Source organism: Cyprinodon variegatus, unplaced genomic scaffold (genome assembly GCF_000732505.1).
Source record: "Cyprinodon variegatus isolate N-32 unplaced genomic scaffold, C_variegatus-1.0 Scaffold18, whole genome shotgun sequence".
NCBI classification, from domain to species: domain Eukaryota; kingdom Metazoa; phylum Chordata; class Actinopteri; order Cyprinodontiformes; family Cyprinodontidae; genus Cyprinodon; species Cyprinodon variegatus.
Window position 1 is genome coordinate 589,336 of NW_015150471.1, and position 19,525 is coordinate 608,860.

The 19,525-nt window shown below is 37.8% G+C and overlaps 1 protein-coding gene across 1 annotated transcript in view; it reads right to left on the reverse strand.

The window, feature by feature from the left end:
- The window catches only part of LOC107093235 (rho GTPase-activating protein 27-like), a 43,532-nt gene extending 25,238 nt beyond the window's left edge, over positions 1-18,294 (reverse strand). Inside the window, exons 1-2 of the mRNA XM_015388161.1 lie at positions 18,121-18,294; positions 13,148-14,016 (exon numbers count right to left, since the gene is read on the reverse strand). Of these exons, the coding sequence (XP_015243647.1) occupies positions 13,148-13,957 (810 nt within the window). The 5' untranslated portion in view covers positions 13,958-14,016; positions 18,121-18,294. The remainder of the gene's footprint in view (positions 1-13,147; positions 14,017-18,120) is intronic.
- Between the last annotated feature and the right edge of the window lie 1,231 nt (positions 18,295-19,525).

Genomic DNA, 19,525 nt, shown 5'->3' on the forward strand with positions numbered 1-19,525 from the left:
GGCCGATGTCCGATATTCAGTTTTAAGGCTGATACCGATAGGGGGCCGATTATATCGTGCATCCCTATAAACTATTATACAAATGTATACAAAAATTAACAAAAAGTGAACATAGTAGGCAGTTATGGTATTGTAGGAATTAAATCTGGTGTTATGTGATAAAAATGATTTGGATATTTGATGTCTGAAATGTTATTAATGTATGTGGTTCTCCAGGATGTAATCAAAGCAACTACATGATTATTATGGACTGAATGGGGGATGGGAGTAAATACGTTCTCTTTATCTGATTCCTTTTAAATATTCTACTATTGCCATACAGGAAAGACTGGGAAGAAAGCAATACCCCAGCATTGAAGGTTAAAGGGTTAACTATTCTGTTTGATTGGTGGAACTAACTGTAGAGATGACAGAACCCCTGACGTGTCTTAAGATTAAGAAAATATATTTTAAAATAAAAAGCTCTGCTAAGGGCAATTAAAAGAACCATCTGCAGGGTACAGAGAAAAGCCACATGCAGCTTTAGCCACTCCTCCCCTAACCAATGCATCCCCCCTCCAAATTTAAAATGCTCTTGATGCTAGTGTACTGAATACAGAATGAATAAAGGAAATCCCTTTGATTGCTAATGCAGCTCCTATTTGAGCAACGGTGTAATGCTAAAGGTTCTGCCTTCAAAGACTTTATTCCTCAAAATCCTCAAAGATATTTTTGAAGTCAAGATCGGTCTTTCGTGATATAAGCAGGATGTAGAAATATATATTAGTAATTACCACAAAAAAAAAAAAACATTTCTGCTCTTACACAGCATTTGCTTTAATTCAGTGCTTTTGCTCTTATCACATTACAGACTTTGCCTCCATCATTGATCAAAACTTAATCTGAAACCGGTCAATATGGACAGTCAGACAACTGACCTCTAAACAGATTGATTTCAAACAATGCAAAGCGGAAATTAAAGGGTCGCTTCATTGATCCCTAAAAAACTGGAAAACTTTCAAAACAGATCACTGAACTGCAAGAGTGAACCTTTAAATGCAGCCGATACTTCTGGTTACCGGTTTGCATCATCGCACCACTCTGGAGTCAGAAACTAATGTTTATTTTTTCAAGCTTAAACTTTAAAATCCGTCTTTAATAAAAATAAAACTATTTATACCCATTAACTCTTGTTTACATTCTGAATATTTCCTTTAAGAATATGATTTTGTTAGGATTGGATGTGAGAACCAACACAAAATAGTTCATGTGAAGTGGAAAGAAACAAGGTTTTTAAAATGTTTTACACACAAAATCTTGCTGACTGAAGAGGTTTGCATTCTGGAACTGCCCTGAATTTCTCTACAGCCGATATCTAGATGTGGGCCAAAAAGTTCAGTTCTGGTTTTCTTGTAACTAGAGCACCTTCTTCCACAAACCGTGTTCCCTTGTGACCAACTGCAAGCTGGACTTCCTACATCATTTGTGAAATTTAATCAGTTTTTTTAATAAGTTGTGGATGTTTAAGTTTTTTCTAGAGTTTTATATGTCTCTAAAGTTTTTGCTTTTGAAGTAATTCTGTCCGGGGGGCGGACTGTCCGCTTAGGCCACTTTCAGATGATGGACGGATCAGTGCCCTGTAAGTACGTCTGTTTTCTCTCATTACGCTGTTCTTAACTCTTGAGATTAAATCATAAACAGATGACCCTTTTCTCCCAGTTATATATTTAATTTATTTCCTGTTACTTAAATGTTAAAAGAGTAAAAGGGGCTAAAAAAGTGCGGATCACACTTTTCAGTATTTTAAATACTTCCTATTTGAATTTCTTTGAGTAGGTGTATTACATCTCTGTGGTGCTAATGTGAGAAAATGACAGAAAAGTGTGCGGTAAAACAGCATTCCTTGGTTTGCAGCAACTATGATGGTAGAGGCTTTATCAGATCTGATCTGGAGACCCATTTCATTTAAAAAAAGCTCAAACAAATATACTTAATTCACTCTCGGCCGCTTTTAATTATGAATAATACTTATGCAGGTTTGTACATATAGACAGATACTCTCCGTGCTAATAATAGATTCTGTTGACTCCATTTCTGCAGCCTGATCAAAGAAAAGATAAGTCTTCTTTTACTACACTACTTGTGTTTAGCTGAATCCAAAATCTACTGCGAGTTTCTGATTTGACACTTTTATTTCTGGGTTCAAAGAGCAGTTCGAACCACCAATCCACATGAAATGCAGGTTGACACAATCGCTCCACACTCCGACCCCAAACCGAGCAAGAAACCAGAAACTGTTGCAATAAAATTTTTAGAAAGTGTCTCTTAGTTCCAGTTGGTAAAGATTAAAGACAGCAGCTGAAAAGATAAGAGCATTGTTAAGTGTATGTTTACACCACTTCATCCTGGACAGGAAAAGACAAGTGCAGAGGAGGCACAGTTCAATGGAACAGGAAGCAGAAGAGTTATCAAAGTGTTTGAACATGTAAGCAGTAGCAATAAAAGAAAGTTAAGCTTTTATTACATGCGAATAAATAGGGTGGATGTTATCTCTTACCTGGGCAGCTACTGGCAGAGTCATTCTCCGCCGCGTCTGATACCTTGTCCCAACCCTTGAGTACATTTCCACCATGTTTATTTCTGTCTAGCTACACGATCCATCTATCCAAACATATGCAAAGAGTCAAAACCAGCCAGTTAGCTATTCAGCCGCCTTCAGTCAACTTGTGATCTGGTAAAGAAGACTCCTAAACACCCTCCTCATGCATCCTTCTCTCGCAGCAGCTGTGACAGTTGCAGCTCAGACAGAAAAGAGAACTGTGAGGTCTGTTACAATAAGCAGCAGGAAGGGACTGTGCAAAGGTTCGCTGGTGTGGGTGTATGTCTCTGTTTGTGTGTTCATGAATTCCTGTGCAGAGGAGAGGAGGGGAGAGGGTAACTGTCTGCCCGGGCCCAGAAAAAAAAACCAACAGACACGCTAAGAAAGTAGACAGGAAGAAAAAAAAGGGTTTTAGTAGGCAGAAAAACACGAGTTGTGCGGGTCACTTCAGCATACTTCCTGTCTGTTTATATACATGACAACAAAAAAAGGAAATGACAGTAATGGAAACAATATTTTAAAGAAGAACAACCAACACTTCAAAGAAGAAAAAGCTGCTCCTGTTGAGTTTTTAAGCCTCTTTTGGAAGGTGACTAAGACAATAATGAAAAAGAAAGGGGAAGCCATCTTTATTTACAGTAAAGAAAGGAGTTGCTATTGTCAGGGCATTCTGAACGTAAGCTACCACAGCCTGCAAACATGCCCTCAAACAGGAAGCTGATTTAATTGATCAACACTTCCTTTCATGAAAATATCTAGCATAAAGCTTGTAGCAGGTTTTTAGAGGTTTGGCTGTAAATCAGTTTTACTGTTACTGCGATTAACAAAAATCCGGATTGAGAATGATTAAAAATACCCTCTTTAAAAAGTGTGCAATATTCCATAATGATGACAGAATGTGCAACACAACACAGTACTACATCATATTTACATATACATCCCTCCTTTGGAGATTTTTTCCTATCCAGAGCCGCCCAAGTTACCTTTGAGCGAAATGATTGTTGCAAGATTTGAGAATAAACTAAAAATTCATCTTGCCAGAAGCCAATAGATGCATTAGCCTCAGATACAGAAATGTTTTGAAACAATGAAATGCAGTGACGTGTATGACATCAGCAGAAGCGGAAGGCTGAAGTGAAAAAGAAATGGCTGTGCCGGTTTCAGCTAGAAATACCCTATGTTTCTTATTTTGAAAAATGAGCAAAAGGACGCAATGTTCCTTTTGTCTATAGGAAATGTTTGTGCATTCCTCCCATCCAGATTTGGCAAAAGTCAGCTTTATTAGTTTGGGTCTGGTTGGTTCTGGCCCAGGACTCCCCTCCCCTCTACCCTGGGCCCGGGACAACTGACCTGGGTATCCCCCGTCATTACCTGATTCGTACCGGTAACACGATCAGTACCATCAGCTCATTTGCACATGTGCGACCAGACGTACATCCGGGTCGCCCTCGGTTCTAATTTGTAAAAAAATACATCTAAATTACGTTTTTCCCTCCTTAAAAATAGAATGCGTACTAAACTATAATGTGTTAAATGTTAATAATGTATTTCTTGAGAAAATAAATATATTAAAATCCTTTCTGTTTTATCATTCGTCTGTGCCCGATCTGCACCGGAAATGGGATGCTATGCTAATTCCAGGAGCTAACTTTTTTGGCTTTGGATTTAAATATAAATGTAGTCTTTTTGTGTAAATTTTTTTTCCTTTCGTCTTAAACTTATGGTATATGGTAATCTAAAGAAAGGAATAACTAAAAAGAAAAAATTAACATGGTTTAATCACATTCTGCTGGATTACTCTGAGCATGTCCGATGATGACGTCAGACAAGCAGTTAAACGGAGAAAATATAGAAAGCATCGACTTGTTACAGAAAACTCATAAATTTTTTTTCGGATTTGTATCACCATTCTTTAGTGATTTAAGGATAGAATTCAGTACTTTTAGTTCTACGATTAGATTATTTTTAGACCTGGACTAATATCTGCTTGTACATGTGCAATAGAGTGGGTGGTACAGATCGTGCTTCCAGAACGGATCGGGTAATGAAAGCCCTCCTGTCAGCGGGCGTGACAGGGACCTTACTCCATGCAACGTGATATCATGATATAATACATACAGATACGAACATTTAAATCTAGATTTTTTTATCAGTTCTGTCCAAACAGAACCCAACAATATGCATTAAAGGAAAAGTCCGGTCAGTAAGTAAGGATTAATGGATCGTTATTTATACCTTAAACTGTGATTTAATGAATTTAGCGTTAATCAGTAAAAAAAAATAAAAATAATTTTTGTCGCGGCCACTGAGTCCGGGAACGGCCATTTTTGCTCAAATATAGTAACATCTCCCTCCTGCCATCTTCCAGCAGTGACGTCACGGTGCGGTAAGCCTAGCGCCATTCTCCCCGCTTTACAAGCAAAATCAATGGGAACTACTAGACACATCTGCAATCAAGAACAATTATTGAAGATTTCCAGAGGACTTCACCATTGAAATTCACCAGAGCTATAGTTGAACTGATAATGCCCACGTGCATGGCAGCTGGATGTTGGAATACATCGGGTAAAAGTGAAAAAAATATGAGTTATTCCACCTTTCCGATTCCTGATCCTCCACGGACGGGTTGGTCGTTGGATTGCCAACTTGAAGAGGGAGGATTTGCCATCGAACTTCTGCCAGAGAAAAAACACGTAATATGTAGCCAACATTTGGAAGAAGAATGTTTTCAAGATGACTTGGATAATAGCGCGTTTTGACAAACACCAGATACAGCACTGGGACTTGATCAACAGCCGATACCGCACTGTCGCGTCACTAACCAGTAGGTGGCAGTAGTGTTCTTTGACAAACATGGATGCCTCCAGTAAAGCACATTCAAATGAGATTACTCTTAATTTAAAAAAAATCTATAATTTATCTAAAAGTATGTAATAATTTCATATTTATAGTACTTTCAGAAGTTTGAATTCTGAATATGACCGGACCTTTTCCTTTAATACAATACAATGTACACAATACAATGTGATATATGCTTTAACACCTGGGATGCACGATATATTGGCAGTAAAATCAGATCAGGCCGATGTTGGTCATTTTTAAACATGTCGGCAAAAAAGAAAGTTGCGGATATCAACAAACGATTATAAACTATGTCAGTTCAAATTTGCATATCAATGCTTTCTTATATAATATTAAACAAAGTGATGCAATTTCAAATAGCAATAGATAATACAACGCAGTGCGATAGGATACAAAACAGGGGTTTTACCACATGGCATCTTTTAGTTTAACATTTTTTAGGAAACTTCAGAAAAAAAATTTTGATTGAAGGGTTCAAAAATGACAAAATATTAAAGATAGCTGTAAAATTAATTTGGATCTACATAAAGAGAAATAAATATTTACATGTTGAGAAACGTCTGTGATTCAGTCCGGTTTGAAAATAGTGTGGGAGAGCAGGACTTTAAGTAGATAACAGGAAGGCTTAGAGGAGTGCTAAAAAAAATTCCTGTTTCATCCTATTGTGTTTTTATTCTGTCTTTAAGGAAGCATGCTGGATTTGTAAATGTTAAAATATGTAGACAAATAGATTGTTGTTTCAGTCTTGCTGAACACCTTACTTGCTAACAAAAAATGCTACTTTTTAAATATGAGGTCACTAATTAGGCCCGCACCGGCCCCACCAGCAAGCAAGGAATGATCTCCCTAAAGGTTTGCACCATTTATTATGAAGGGTAAAAAGCTGAGTCAATAGTGACATTTACATAAATTGTATCTTTCTTTTGAGGGTTACTTATCAGCTTTGTCTTTTCTATTTTTTATAACGTTTTTCGAGAGGAATATGAAGGAAATCTGTCATTAATGTTTCAAAACGATCAAATAGCGTTACAGAGCCTTTTTCTGGCTGAATGCCTTAAATGTCAGGGTTAAGTGCCTTAGCAGCAACAACAAAAACAAAGAAAACTTGTTCTCTTTCTTAAGTCTTTAGAAAATTCTTAAAAAAGCAAAGAACTATTGATGGATTTTACAAGAATGAGCCCACAAATCTGTGTCTCCAATAAAGGAAAAGGTAGTTAAGACTGATGACTCAAGGTTTATGCACAACACTGTATACATGTTGAAAGAAGGATAAAGAAGCAGGTTTTTAAAACAATACCAAGAACTGTTATAAACATTTTTTTTACGAAGTATTTCCAGAAAAGCTTTACAAAGTACACATTTCCTCTAATTTGACTAAAAAAGTTTGGTGGCAAAATTTATTCAGTGCAGAACTTTAAACTCTATGCTCTCTGCAATTCATGAAGCAGCAATCCACTTGATTACTTAACCACATTAGAACCCATCAAGTCTAACAATGGGATCCCAAACTGGGGCCCAAATCACGCCATGGAGCACACAGTCGAGCCATTGAATCAAACTGGCTCCTTTCCCTCTTACATCACACTCATCCCCGGTGAGGAATCCAGGATCCTGAAAATGCTCAACCGCTTATCTTCATCTCATCTTTGCTTTCCAGGTCAGGCCTGTATCACTGTGTGCTACTGGCTAATGACGGATTTCACATTATCTGACATTTTAGGGTTTAATATATTTGTGTAGCTAAGATAAAACATTCAGCAGCAGTTCCTGCACTGATCTCTGCTAAAATGGAAATATTACTAATTTTGCTAAACATAGTTTGAGCTCCTAGAAAAAAAAAAAAGATATGCAAACGGACAGGAAAGAGTTTGTCCACAGATCCAGGATATGAGCTTTGGTCTCTGCTTCCTGGAACTTGCTAATAATTATAGTAGACAGAAATCCCTTGATGTTTGACCTAACTACAGGATTACTATAATCAAGCACCTCTTAACTGCTCGGTTATGTTTTTAAAAAGTAATGAGATTCTGGAGCTCATTAATAACCAAACAGATGATTAGAACTTCCCAAATTTATTTGCTGATTTCCCCCCATTTTTTTCAGGTAAAGTTGTACATATATCTGCAATCAAAAAACAGGGGGTACAGGTGCAATGAGGCAGATTGTTGCATTTATTTTGAGGTGTATATATGTATATATGTGAGGTGTATATATCTCTATAAAAGGGGATCATCTGGAATCCAACAAGTTCACCTTATTAACTATGATTTTATTGTATTATACCATGGAACAAATTTACCTTTACAACAAATACTTTGAGTAATTATAGCTAAAAGAGGTTCAACAACAGCAATAAACCACTTAATCATACGTTGGACTGTCAGGTAGAAGTTATTTTTTTGTCTTTTGACGTTAAAGAGTGTTTAATGCTTTCAAACCCTGTCTTGAATATGATTATATTTTTTAAATATAGCAGCTGATGAAAACAGGTGAATCATAGAGCTGATGGTAAATATTTGAGGAAAAAAAAGCTCTTCATGCTAAATCACAAAAAAAAAAATAAAAATAAACGCAACAAAGAAAATGAATGATAGAATGCTCATTTTATTTAACTAAAAAAAAGCAAAGATTAATGCTCATACACACCTTAGTGTTAAAGGAAACTCAAACATTAAAGGTGTGTTTATTTTTGGTCATTATTTATAGTTTAACACCTAAAACCAATAAAAGCAGAAAGAGATTTCAGACAGCTCCGCAAATCCTCACTGTCTGAGAGAAACACACGACAAAAGCAATTGTTTGATGTTGACCAAGCCTAGAAATGCTCACTGTGACACTTTAGCGGTTACGCCTCTTTAATTGCTTCTTAGCACAAATGACAAAACAAGCAATCAAAACACAGCAGAAAAAATATATTCAGAAGTCAGAAAAAAGAGGCACTACTGTGAGCAGAAACTGTATAGAAGACCATGAAGGTGTACAGAACAACATTTCCAAATGCAAAACAAAGCAGGATGCTGTTTCGGTGAGCTAAAAACAGGAAACTGGATCCTGAATTTGCTCTAGCCTGAAGGACTCTAGAGAGATCACAATCAAAGCATAGCTGGATGGAAGAAAATAAGTCTAGCATCATCTAAAACATTTCAGATAGCTTCCATTTTGATCCCAGCTTTAGGGAAAATACGTTAGGAGACAAGAGGAATTTAATTCAAGCACCATATTCAGGTTTCCATTTGAATAGATGTGTGTAACATGGAAAAGCTACGCAATAGTCTAATGTCTGTTTTGGTTAACTTGATTCTTTATCCACCTCGTCTGGCTGATGTTGGCTTGCAACCTGTTTTTGAAACACACCCTCCATGCAGACGTCATGGCAGCACAATAATGATCATCATGCTACTAATGACCACACCTCTAAGCAGTTAGGCTGATTTATGCCATTGCAGAAACAAAGTGGGGATTGTTTAGGTTTAAAAAAAAAGATGCAAATTATGGGTGTTTTTCAGCAGATCGGTGGGGAAACGAAGCAGATTCGTACACATGATTCTCGATGACCATGTGGGTTCTGCAGAGACATTTGACGTGATACTCACTCTACCTGTCAGTGCAGTTTCTTGGCATTTGATTTGTGTTGTTTCAAAGAACTCCACGTATAACTACCGTCTCTGTGAGGTGATGCACTCTGACAGGAACCAGTTCCCAATGTCTGCATTTAGAGATTTAAAACACATCATACAAGGAAACAGAGACATTTTAAGTTTCATCGACTAAATATATTGGACCCAGAGCTTTTAACAGTGGTCACACAGCTCTGATTCCCTGCAAGTTTCACACCACAGACTTTAATTCATTTACTTGCCCAACTTATTAGAGACCACATACCGACAAACACACCCGACCTATATATGTGCTAATTGCAAGTTCTGTTTATTACATATGCCAACTGCTAAGCTCTGAAAGCTCCAAAGATCTGCTTCCTGGGAGTCAAGCCAGACCTCCCCCCCCCTCACATCACCATGGAGAGGCCCCTCCAGTGCAGGGTGAGAATGGATTGCAGGGATCCAAGCTCAGCTATTTAGTTCATTCACAAATCTAAATTAAACTTATTATGATCTTTTTAAATCTTTGTTTTTCAGTGCAGGATTTTAGGCTGATTGTTTAATCAAACTAAAGCGTTTAGGGCCTCTCCCTTAAACCAACAATCTGTACTGGTATAATAACAGCGTCATGCATAGAAAACTGGGTAAACTGGGAGAGGCTGTAAACATGAAACTGACATCCCAGCAGGCTGCCTTTGCAACAGGTGCAGCAGCTCGACAGGTGTGAAACTTACCTGAATGGGAGCTGATGTTGATTATTTTCAGGAAACTCTGATCCAGGGAGAGAAAAGGTTCCTACGTGTCTCACTGCTTCCCTGCGTTTGTTGGAACATTTAATTCCCCGGATTGGCGGAGCTGCCGTGGGGGCCAGCAGGTACAGTAGCAGCTGGAGGTCTGGGAGTGGCTCTCACTTTCGGGATTTAACTCTTTCCTCCCCTTCACTGAGCTCACCAGACCTGTTCCTAACCTGTTCCTGCGCGTCTGGCTGCGCAAAGCGCGACCTGCTGCAGCTCAATCCTTCCAGGATGGAGTCAGCTGAAATCTGCTGCTTTTTCTGCACCATTACAGGAACTCCTCTTTTTTTTTTTCCCCTTTACGCCCATTGAAATGGGAAAGCATTCATATGCAAATGAGCTGGCACTGAAAACAGAACCCAACTGCTAGAAGAAGTGGGTCAGACCCAGAATCCTATCAAGATTCGGATCAGTCTCACATTGGAGATCAAAAACACTAAAACCAGCTTACAGGTCAGAAAAATAAAAAGTTTTATACATTAATCACATTAGTGTGTGGGCTTTGTTTTAGCTCAAATTGGACTTCCTGTAGAACCATCTAAGTTATGTAATGCAACCATCAGCCCATTTCACATTTAGTCACCTTATAATACAAACATTTAATCAAATTTAGCTGAGTGGAAGAGGTTTAAGACCACTGAAATAAAAGGAAATTATTGATTTTTAAATATTATTTCAGTTTAATAGGAAATAAAAAGAATTCTGACTTTAATTTCAGAATTCTGCTTTAATCTCCTAATTCTGACTTTAATCTCATAATTCTGACTTTTTTTTCTGAGAATTCTGACTTTTTTCTGAGAATTCTGACTTTAACCTCAAAATTCTGACCTTAATTTCATAAGTCTGACTTTTTTTCTGAGAATTCTGACTTAATCTCAAAATTCTGACTTTAATCTCCTAATTCTGACGTTAAGCTAATAATTCTGACTTTTTTCTGATAATTCTGACTTTAACCTCAAAATTCTGACTTTAATTTCATAATTCTGACTTTTTTTCTGAGAATTCTGACTTAATCTCAAAATTCTGACTTTAATCTCAGAATTCTGACTGAATTCTGACAGCTAACAAACATGTTAGCATCAAGCTGTAGCCACGTCTGTTTTGGAGACTAAACTCTAGCTCTCTTGATTTAATCACCTTCTGCTCCTCCAGTAATGAAACAGCATCACTGGGGACCCCTCGGGCATGTAAAAAGTTGCCTAATTTGCCCAATGTGTTACTGGCCCTCCAAAAACAGCTCACATCTTTGTCAGTGAAGCTGAGTGCTCCCACATCTCATCCTTCATGGTGCCATTTACATTAAGATCCAAAATTCTGAGATTAAAGTCAGGATTCTGAGATTGAAGTCAGAATTCTGACTTTTTTTCTCATATTATACTGAAATAAAATGTAAAAATCAGTTAAATTTTTTGTTTTTTCAGTGGCCCTAATCCTCTTGTTAGATCAATGCAGAAAAAAAGAAAATATTGGTACATAAAAAGTAAACCCCAATTAATAAAAACATTCAAAGTGTGGAGAACTTTTGTATGCGGTCAGTATTCAGTTACCATGAAGCCCCAGGGCAAAAGCTGGGGGTTCAAACAATCATTTTTGTTGCAAATGAGTATTTCCAATGAAGATGTTGTCCCTTGTGGGTATTTGGATGAATCAAATAAAAATAATTTATATGTTGCTTCAGGCAAAGTTTATAGAAACTCTCCATCCAATATTACTGAGCAGAGAGAAAATTCCTTCATAGTTTAATTCACAGTCAGGAACCCGCTTTTTTAACCCTATAGGAAACTCGTATGTCTAAATGAACTAGTAGATTTTAAGGAATAAAAAAATATGTCAATTTTTGCACACATTAATTCATTTTTAAATCAGTGCAGGTTTTGTCATAGATGTTCAAAGAAAATCATAAATATTATGTAACTTTTGACAAAATCCCTCTGTGATCCTTAGCATTTAGGATCCCAGCTGTCAGCGTTTAAAAATGACAACCAAATCCTCTCCTTGTATTAAATGATAATTACATCAGAAACTCCAAATAACTGAATAACAAAACCTAGATTTAGATGCCATTGAGTTTTCTTTCTGCTTCTTGGAGAGGGAAGTGAAATAATGCGAGGTTAAATAACAAAATTTTACACTGTGGAGAAATTTCAGCCATGCAACTCATTCAAACACAGACGTATTATCATGCACGCTTGCATTTTTTCATTCTGTTGTGTTTATATGATAATAGAATCATGTCTGATCACAAAATGTTTGTCTGTTTTATTTTTAAATATTCATTTCTATTGTTATTCTACCTATTCAGTCCACCTTTTAGACATCAGTTGTACAATCTGCATTGTTGGAAGGCAATTTTATTTTAATTTAAATTATTGTGAATTTGATTTCAGTTTCTGAATAATGACAGCTGAATGCACTAAAGACCCCCCGCTATACATTTGACGTCTAAAATTATCAGAAACAGGAAGATCTGCCTTTGGAGCTCCTTCTACAGAGCAGTGGGAAAGTATTTACAACCTTTGGCCTTTTTACCATTTTGTCCTAATTTTCAATCAAACAGATTCATGTATTTTACTGAGATTTTATATTATAGGCCAACCCAAAATTATTTTCTCTGCTGCATAAAAATATAAGCAACACTTTCAGGTTATAATTTTGTAAACAAGAGAAACTATATAACATTTCCTTCTGCACAGCGGTGAACTAGCTTGTGTTGTTCTGTCATAAAAATATATTCTAGATAATAAAGTTTGAGATCATTAAAGGTGGAAAGTTCAGGGAGGAAGAATATTTCCGTGCTGCAGTAAACGTATGATTTCCTCCACTCAGAGGACCCATGTAACACTTTCTAAAAGCACAAAATAAATGTATTTTTGATTTCCCTGCAAATGCCGTACCTTAATATAAATCTATATTGTTTGATTCTAATGAAGTGAAAACTGTGCAGGAGTTAAAAACATATGTGCATTATGTTATTTTACTTGCAGTGGAGTTAAAACCACTTTTCTATAAGGTACAGTATTTATTATTCATTGTAAAACATCAGTTTATTTGGATTGAAGGACTTAATTGTCTGCATGAAAACTAAAGTAGAGAAATTCAAATATCCAAACTTTTAATTACCTTTTTTTCCGTTTGTTAGTTTTGTTTTTCTCAATGATTAGAAACCAGCAGTTCAAATTTAAAAGAAATGATCTAGTAATGTCTCCCACACTGGAAAGTAAAATCGCGCCATCTAGTGGCTGCAAACGCATCTCCGGCTCACTCGTCCAATAAGACTGATAACATTAAAAGGTGATTTTGTCTAAAATCATTACCTGCTCTTTGTCTGCTGTCAGAGCTGAACTTTGAAGCAGCGGGGCTGATTCTTTTGGTGGGGATCCAGCAGGATTAGGAGGCTCAGGAAAGGAGTCACAATCAGTTACGCTTATTTCAGGAGGTGTGTCATAGAAGTCTGGGGGAGGCAAAGGGAAATCCATATCATCCATGATGGGTGGGGGTAAATCCACAGGTTTATCCTCCACACAACCCTGTGGCTCCTCTCTGGATTTGTCCCCCTTTGAGATTTTTGCCTGCTTCATTTTTTTTTCTGCAGGCCGAGGTTTTGCGTATAGTTCTATGTCCTCAGATATGTCTGCTTGTGGAGCAGCTGATGCCCTGCGTGAAGAGTTTGGGGACATCTCTTTCTGTATGTCATTCAAACTGTGTGCACGATTGCGTGCTGCTGGAGCATCTTCACTTTGCAAGTTCACCCACAAACCAAACGTAGAGAAGCGGATTGTTTCTTTTGATTCACTCCGAAGACGAGTCACTGTTTTTGTGTCAGGGGATGTTTTCTTGGTCATGTCCGCTAAGTTGTTCTTTGCCCCATCCACTGGTTTACTTCTAGCCAGACTCTTTGATGATTCTGGCTTCTTAGGAACAGAAGAATCTCCAGAAGGAACTGAGACCTCTTTCACGTACTCTGCAGGGACGTAAAAGGGTTTGGAGTCTTTGTCTTTGCAGACTTGCCACCAGTGATCGTTGGTCTTGGAGATGAGGATGTACCTCTCGTTGGGTTTGATGGAGATACGCCGGCCGTCCTTTGCTTTGTACTCGTAGTCGAACTCCACCGCCACGAACGCCATCTCACCGGCCCTCCTGTGGGAGCTCAGTTAGCGCGGGGGCAGAGCTGACATTGTTGGAGCTGCAAATAGAGGAAATGTGATTTTAGAGTAGGTTTCAGAATGAGAAATGTCAACAAGAAGCACTCAGTTCTTTCTCCCACACTTCCACCTACTGAAACAAGTTTCTGTCCCTGTCCTGTTTTTGTTGCTCAGTATGTTTATATGTCACTGCATTACTGCATTATTGGTTACACTTTATTGTATGTTTATTTTATACAACCTCCCCAATATGAAGAAGTGTTTTTTTTAAATCAGAGTTTCTTACAGCATTACCTTTTGGGCTTTTTCTACTTTTCTTTTAAAGATTAAACTATATGCTTGGATCTAAACCATTATATTGAATCCTTTCCTGCAGATCTAGTGTTGTTTTTCTGCTTTTTGCTGAGCCTCAGTCCTAATCTCACATATGCTGATGAAGGTTCTCAGTCATCCAGGTCATAGTCATTCCGTAAAAATTCTAAATTTTGAATTTTTACGGAACTAATCTCACATATTTACAGCCTCTTATATTTTTTCTTCCAAGATTGAACCATATTTAGGTCCATCGAGCTTCTCATCTGTTCAGACTGACTTTTCTGCCCCCTCTAAGTAAATTTGTCCCCAAAGTATGATGCTACCACTGTCATGATCTGCCTTGATAGCTGGCCTTAATTGCTCATTTCACTCACCTGCCTAGTTCTGCCCGGTTTCTAATCATCTCTGATCTCTTTCACCTGTAGGTTCTGCTTTATATTCGGTCCAGCCCAGATATCAAGGCCAGATTATTGTTTGCTGTTTGTATGATTTCTGTTTCTCCTGTCTGTCAGTTTTGTCAGTTTTAATTATTTCCAAGGTTCATGTCCCTGTCCCAGGAGGCCAGTGGGTTTAGTCTTGTCGTCTCTTGATCGCGTCCTGGCTCTTTCCCACTGAGTTCTCGTTGTTCCTGTTTTTGCTCGTTGGAGGGGAAGCTAGTTTAAAGTCCCGTAATCCTGGCTCCTAGGTGGAGACCAGTTTAAAGTTTCTGCAGTTATCCTGGTACCATGTCTTGTCTCTGTCCTTCAACCACTGAGCCTGCCTGTCTGCATCTGTGCGTGTCTGTCTGAGCTCGCTGCTGGACTCTGACCCTGCCTTCATGCTATGAGGATTGCTGGAACCCTGGATCTGTCTGTTCCTGTATGGATCAGATCCCCTGACCGGGCTGTGGACTCCTGGATTCCAGAACTGTCCTGTCTGATCTGTTTTCTCTGACCTGGATCGGATCCCTGCCTGCTCCCTGAGGTTGCTGCATCAGGGACACTCTGGGCAACTTTGCGCCGTAGCTTGTTTGGAAGTCCATTGGTTGGCTCCTGCCTTCCTCGGAGAGGGTGGACTGAACTGATTAACCAGAGTGTAATTGATTGGGCGATGCCCCGCCTCCCCCCCTGTAGCCACTGCGGTCCGCAGATCCACAGCGGCCCACTTCTGTTCCGTTATGTGTTTTGGGTAAATAAACGCTTTCAACTGTCCTATTGACTGTCTCACCTTAAACACTGGGTCCATTTGTCCCTGTTTTCTGACAACCACAACCGTGCATTACCTTTAAGATGTTCATTCTTTTTACAGTGATCTTCACAAATGGTTTTCGACACACACAGCAGTTTTGATGAAGGGAAAAGGTTCTCGTCTGACATAAACATTAATTTTCCAACAGATCAGATGTGTGATCCATGAAAAAAATAGTTGTTGACAAATTATGTGGTTTGTTCACTTATGTTTTCTAAAGAAAAACTGGATTTTTAAAGATTTTTTACAGACTTTGTTATCTCTTTGTCATAACTTTTGTACATTAATGACTGCTGGTGGATCTAGGTTCAAACTGTTGAATAAAGGTGCTTGAAAACTTAAGAGACATCCAGGTAAGGCGGTGGATTCGGGGAAATGGTTTACTAGTGTGTCTTTTTGCGTTAAGATGTTTTTTTACTTCAGTTGGTTTTAAATATGGTTTTGTTTATTCTTATTTTTCTTGTTTTATCTTTATTTTGATGTGCAAATTATACTTCTATGGTGAATTCAAACAGTTATATGTTGATCAGCAAATTTTCTCTGTGAAAATTATTAGAAATAAATCTATCTAACAACTGGTTGTGTTTATTATACATACAAGACAAGGTTATATTTAAGACATTAAGACTTTGTTAACTTAAGCAAACTTTAAGTTAAGACTTTATTTAGGGGCATCAGGGTAAATATAAATTCAACAATTTTGAAACCCATCAGCTGTTTTCTATTCCTCATTTTAATTTTGAACATTCAGTGTGATTCAGGTGTAACATTTTGATAAAATATTGAAGTTGTGGTTGTAACCTGGCAAAACAAAATGAGACAGGACTGTTTTTTACAACTCTGTGATGACAGGTGTGAGCAAAGAGGAGCAGTTTGGCCAAAAAAGAGAACGGATCCTGTAGGTCAAAACCTGTGAAACAATCAGTTAAACCTGGTTGATTAGTTGTTTTGTTTTTATAACAACAGGACCAGATCTGATTTCCTTAGTAAACATGTAATAACAGGATTTATCAACTGTCCCTGAAGTCTTGGGTCATAAAATAGTTTGAGCCCGATCCTGGAAAATGGGGTGTCCACAGGAAGTGGACCTGCTGTGGTCAGAACCACCTGGAGCTAAATTTGTTGAGAAGAGGGAGGACCTCCAGAGAACACCAACACTACCAGCCCCCCAGGAAGCACAGCCTTCCACAGGAACTGCTAGTCATCTTTGTTAGGTTTGGCTTGCCTGCGAAACAGGACAGGTCCCAACTGTAACAAACAGACCTGCAGAGATGATTATCCTACTGCCCATCCCTTCATGATCTGCAGGTATAAGCCAAAATAAAAAAATACTCCACGACTCTCGGCACCTCATCCTGTTCAGAGCGTGTTCAAACTCTTCAGGGAAGAGCTACACAGTGCTACATGCAAAAACAAACCGCCACAAAGACTGCTTCTCTCTCCTCAGGGCGTCTCTCTAATGAACACAGTGAACTGTCACAGTCGGGTAGTCAGATGCTCCACTAGAACAATCGAGGCTTTTGTATGATTTAATCTAGCTTTCCACTTTTTATTTACCAGCAACAAAACAAACACTTGGACAAAGCATTTTTACATTTGTTGCTTGTTGTTTAGTCTATTTGTTATCATGTGACCAAAGTCAAATTGATTTTTTTACACGTACAAACTTGCCTATTGAAGTTGATTTTGAAGTGCTGCTGGTTATTATGCACCATTAAGTGTCGGTTTATCACAAAAATCCTCCTTATACTTTAAACCACGTACAAGGAGGGAAAATACTTTTCAATTGGATTATATAAAATGTTGTAACACACTGATAGGGAATCAGGAAATTTATTTTTAGGTTCTTACTGCAGCTAAAACATTTCCAAACTTTTTATTTCAGGCAACATTTACTGACGCGGTGTCATTCTGAGGCTTTATGTATCAAATTAATGACTTTCTTCATTTTTGAGGGTATCATTGTCTCTTTTCTCCCCCCTACATTTCTCCAGGAACCTGTTCTAGCCTTAGTACCTGATTTTTATCAAAAGAATGCAGGTTAACAAGACGGGTTTGATAGAAGATTCTGTCTCGGCACACAGGAGATACACAGGAAGTCGCCTGCAAATGCATTTTTTTTGCTAAACTAATGCACACAGAACAACAGACTGCATAATGTTCACCCACAAAACAGGAAGCCTGCACCAAGCTCAGCTCTGCATCAGCGTGACGTCATCTAGCAATCTCAGTTTGCCTTTTTTTTTTATTCTTGCACTTAATTCATGAAACACTCAACAAAATTTTTTTTGGGGGGTGTTCTAAACTCCCTTCTGAAGCAAAGACAGAGGATAAGATCCTAGACACAAAACAAAATCCACTAATGTAAACTTTGAAATCCTTAAAGGGAAGGTAGTTTAAAATTAGTGTTGCCTTTAAAAAGTATTCTGACTTATTTTCTGATAGATTTCCTTCTAAAATTCCTCTTTAGTTTGGTATCCAGGTGTCATTTCACACAAAGCATTCAGCTGGTAAAGAGTCAGTAAAATAAAAAAAAAGAAAGGTTTTCACATTGGAATCTGAAACCCTGAGGCATATTTGTGTGCGTAATGATCTCTACTTGCCTGCGGATGTGTGTTTTCTCCAGATTTCCCTTCTGAAAGAAAGTCGATGAGCTGACTCTAACAAGGATCCAAACAGCCTGAGATGTAGAAATGTACATACAGTTGTGGAGCTCCAGCCTGCTGCTCACATCTACTGATTCTTTCTTCTCGACTGGCTCATTTCCTGTTCAGTGTGCCTTTACAGAAGGAGGCAAACTGTGAAACAACAGAGCTTTGAAAGCCACACGAAATGGGAAGTCTGACTTTACCCACACTTGCCAGTGAGTTATTGGCATGTAAATTATTTTTACGCTGGCTTGCTGACTTGGAGCAAGCGGAATGTCAGTGAGTCATGATGACAGAGTAACCAAGCAGCGCCCTGAAACAAAACAGGCACAGTTATGTTTTTATTGTTGTTGAAATGAGAGTAAAAAATTGATTGTTAATTTCAATTAAAACCATAATTATAAATAATAATAGTAATAATGGAAAATAACAAAACATGGTAACAATCATGTGAAGTGGTGACACTAGAAAAATAAAAAAGTGGATAAAATAAAATGATAATATTAATGTAAAATAATCTATCCAGCTACATTTATAAAGGCTTTACTCTAGTGTGGCAGGTTTACTTTAGTGAGCGGGTTGACCCTGGAGTACGCCCTCTGCTGGAGGTTGATGAGAAAAGCAACGCAAAGCCTTTGCTTTAAATTGAAATTATTTTATTCCAAATTAAATTTTGTTTCTCCCCATGCAGTTTTCTTCTGTTATATTTTTTTCCCAATTTTATTTTAAAAAAAAAGGAAAAATATGTTCATTTGGGAGTAACACTATCTAAATCAACCAGATCATATATTAGTAAATATAAGAATAAGAAGAAGAAAGAAGAACACCTGTCAATCAATAAATTACTTGAAAATAACATGCTTACCAAAAATAATGCTGATTAAAAGTAAGAAAATAATAACACAAAAACTGATAAGAAAGAACATTTTTGACAACTATCTGTATGGGAAGGGTTAAAAGGGCAATGCTTTGGGACTCCACAGCTGCAGCCATTGTTGAAGAAAACATAACGGTGAACCTTCCCAATGTGAGATCAATAAAGTTATATTATTATTATTATGATAACAAAAAGACTGGACAAAAAGTATGCCACTAGAAAAATGTGATGGATAAAACCTCTGTTGACCAAAAAGCTCAGAAGATCTGTCAGACCATAAGATGATGATCCCAGCGTTTAGCGGACTGAAAAACAACGTTGTACATCTGCAGAAAAATTAACGTTTATAAAATAACACAAGATGCTTACAGTTAAGCATAGTGTGACTGTCAGCATGGTGGTGGCAGTATGATGGCTTGGGGTTGAAAAAGTGTTCAGGCTCCTTAAGAGTCACTCCAGATTTGATTTTTGTTGTTATACTAT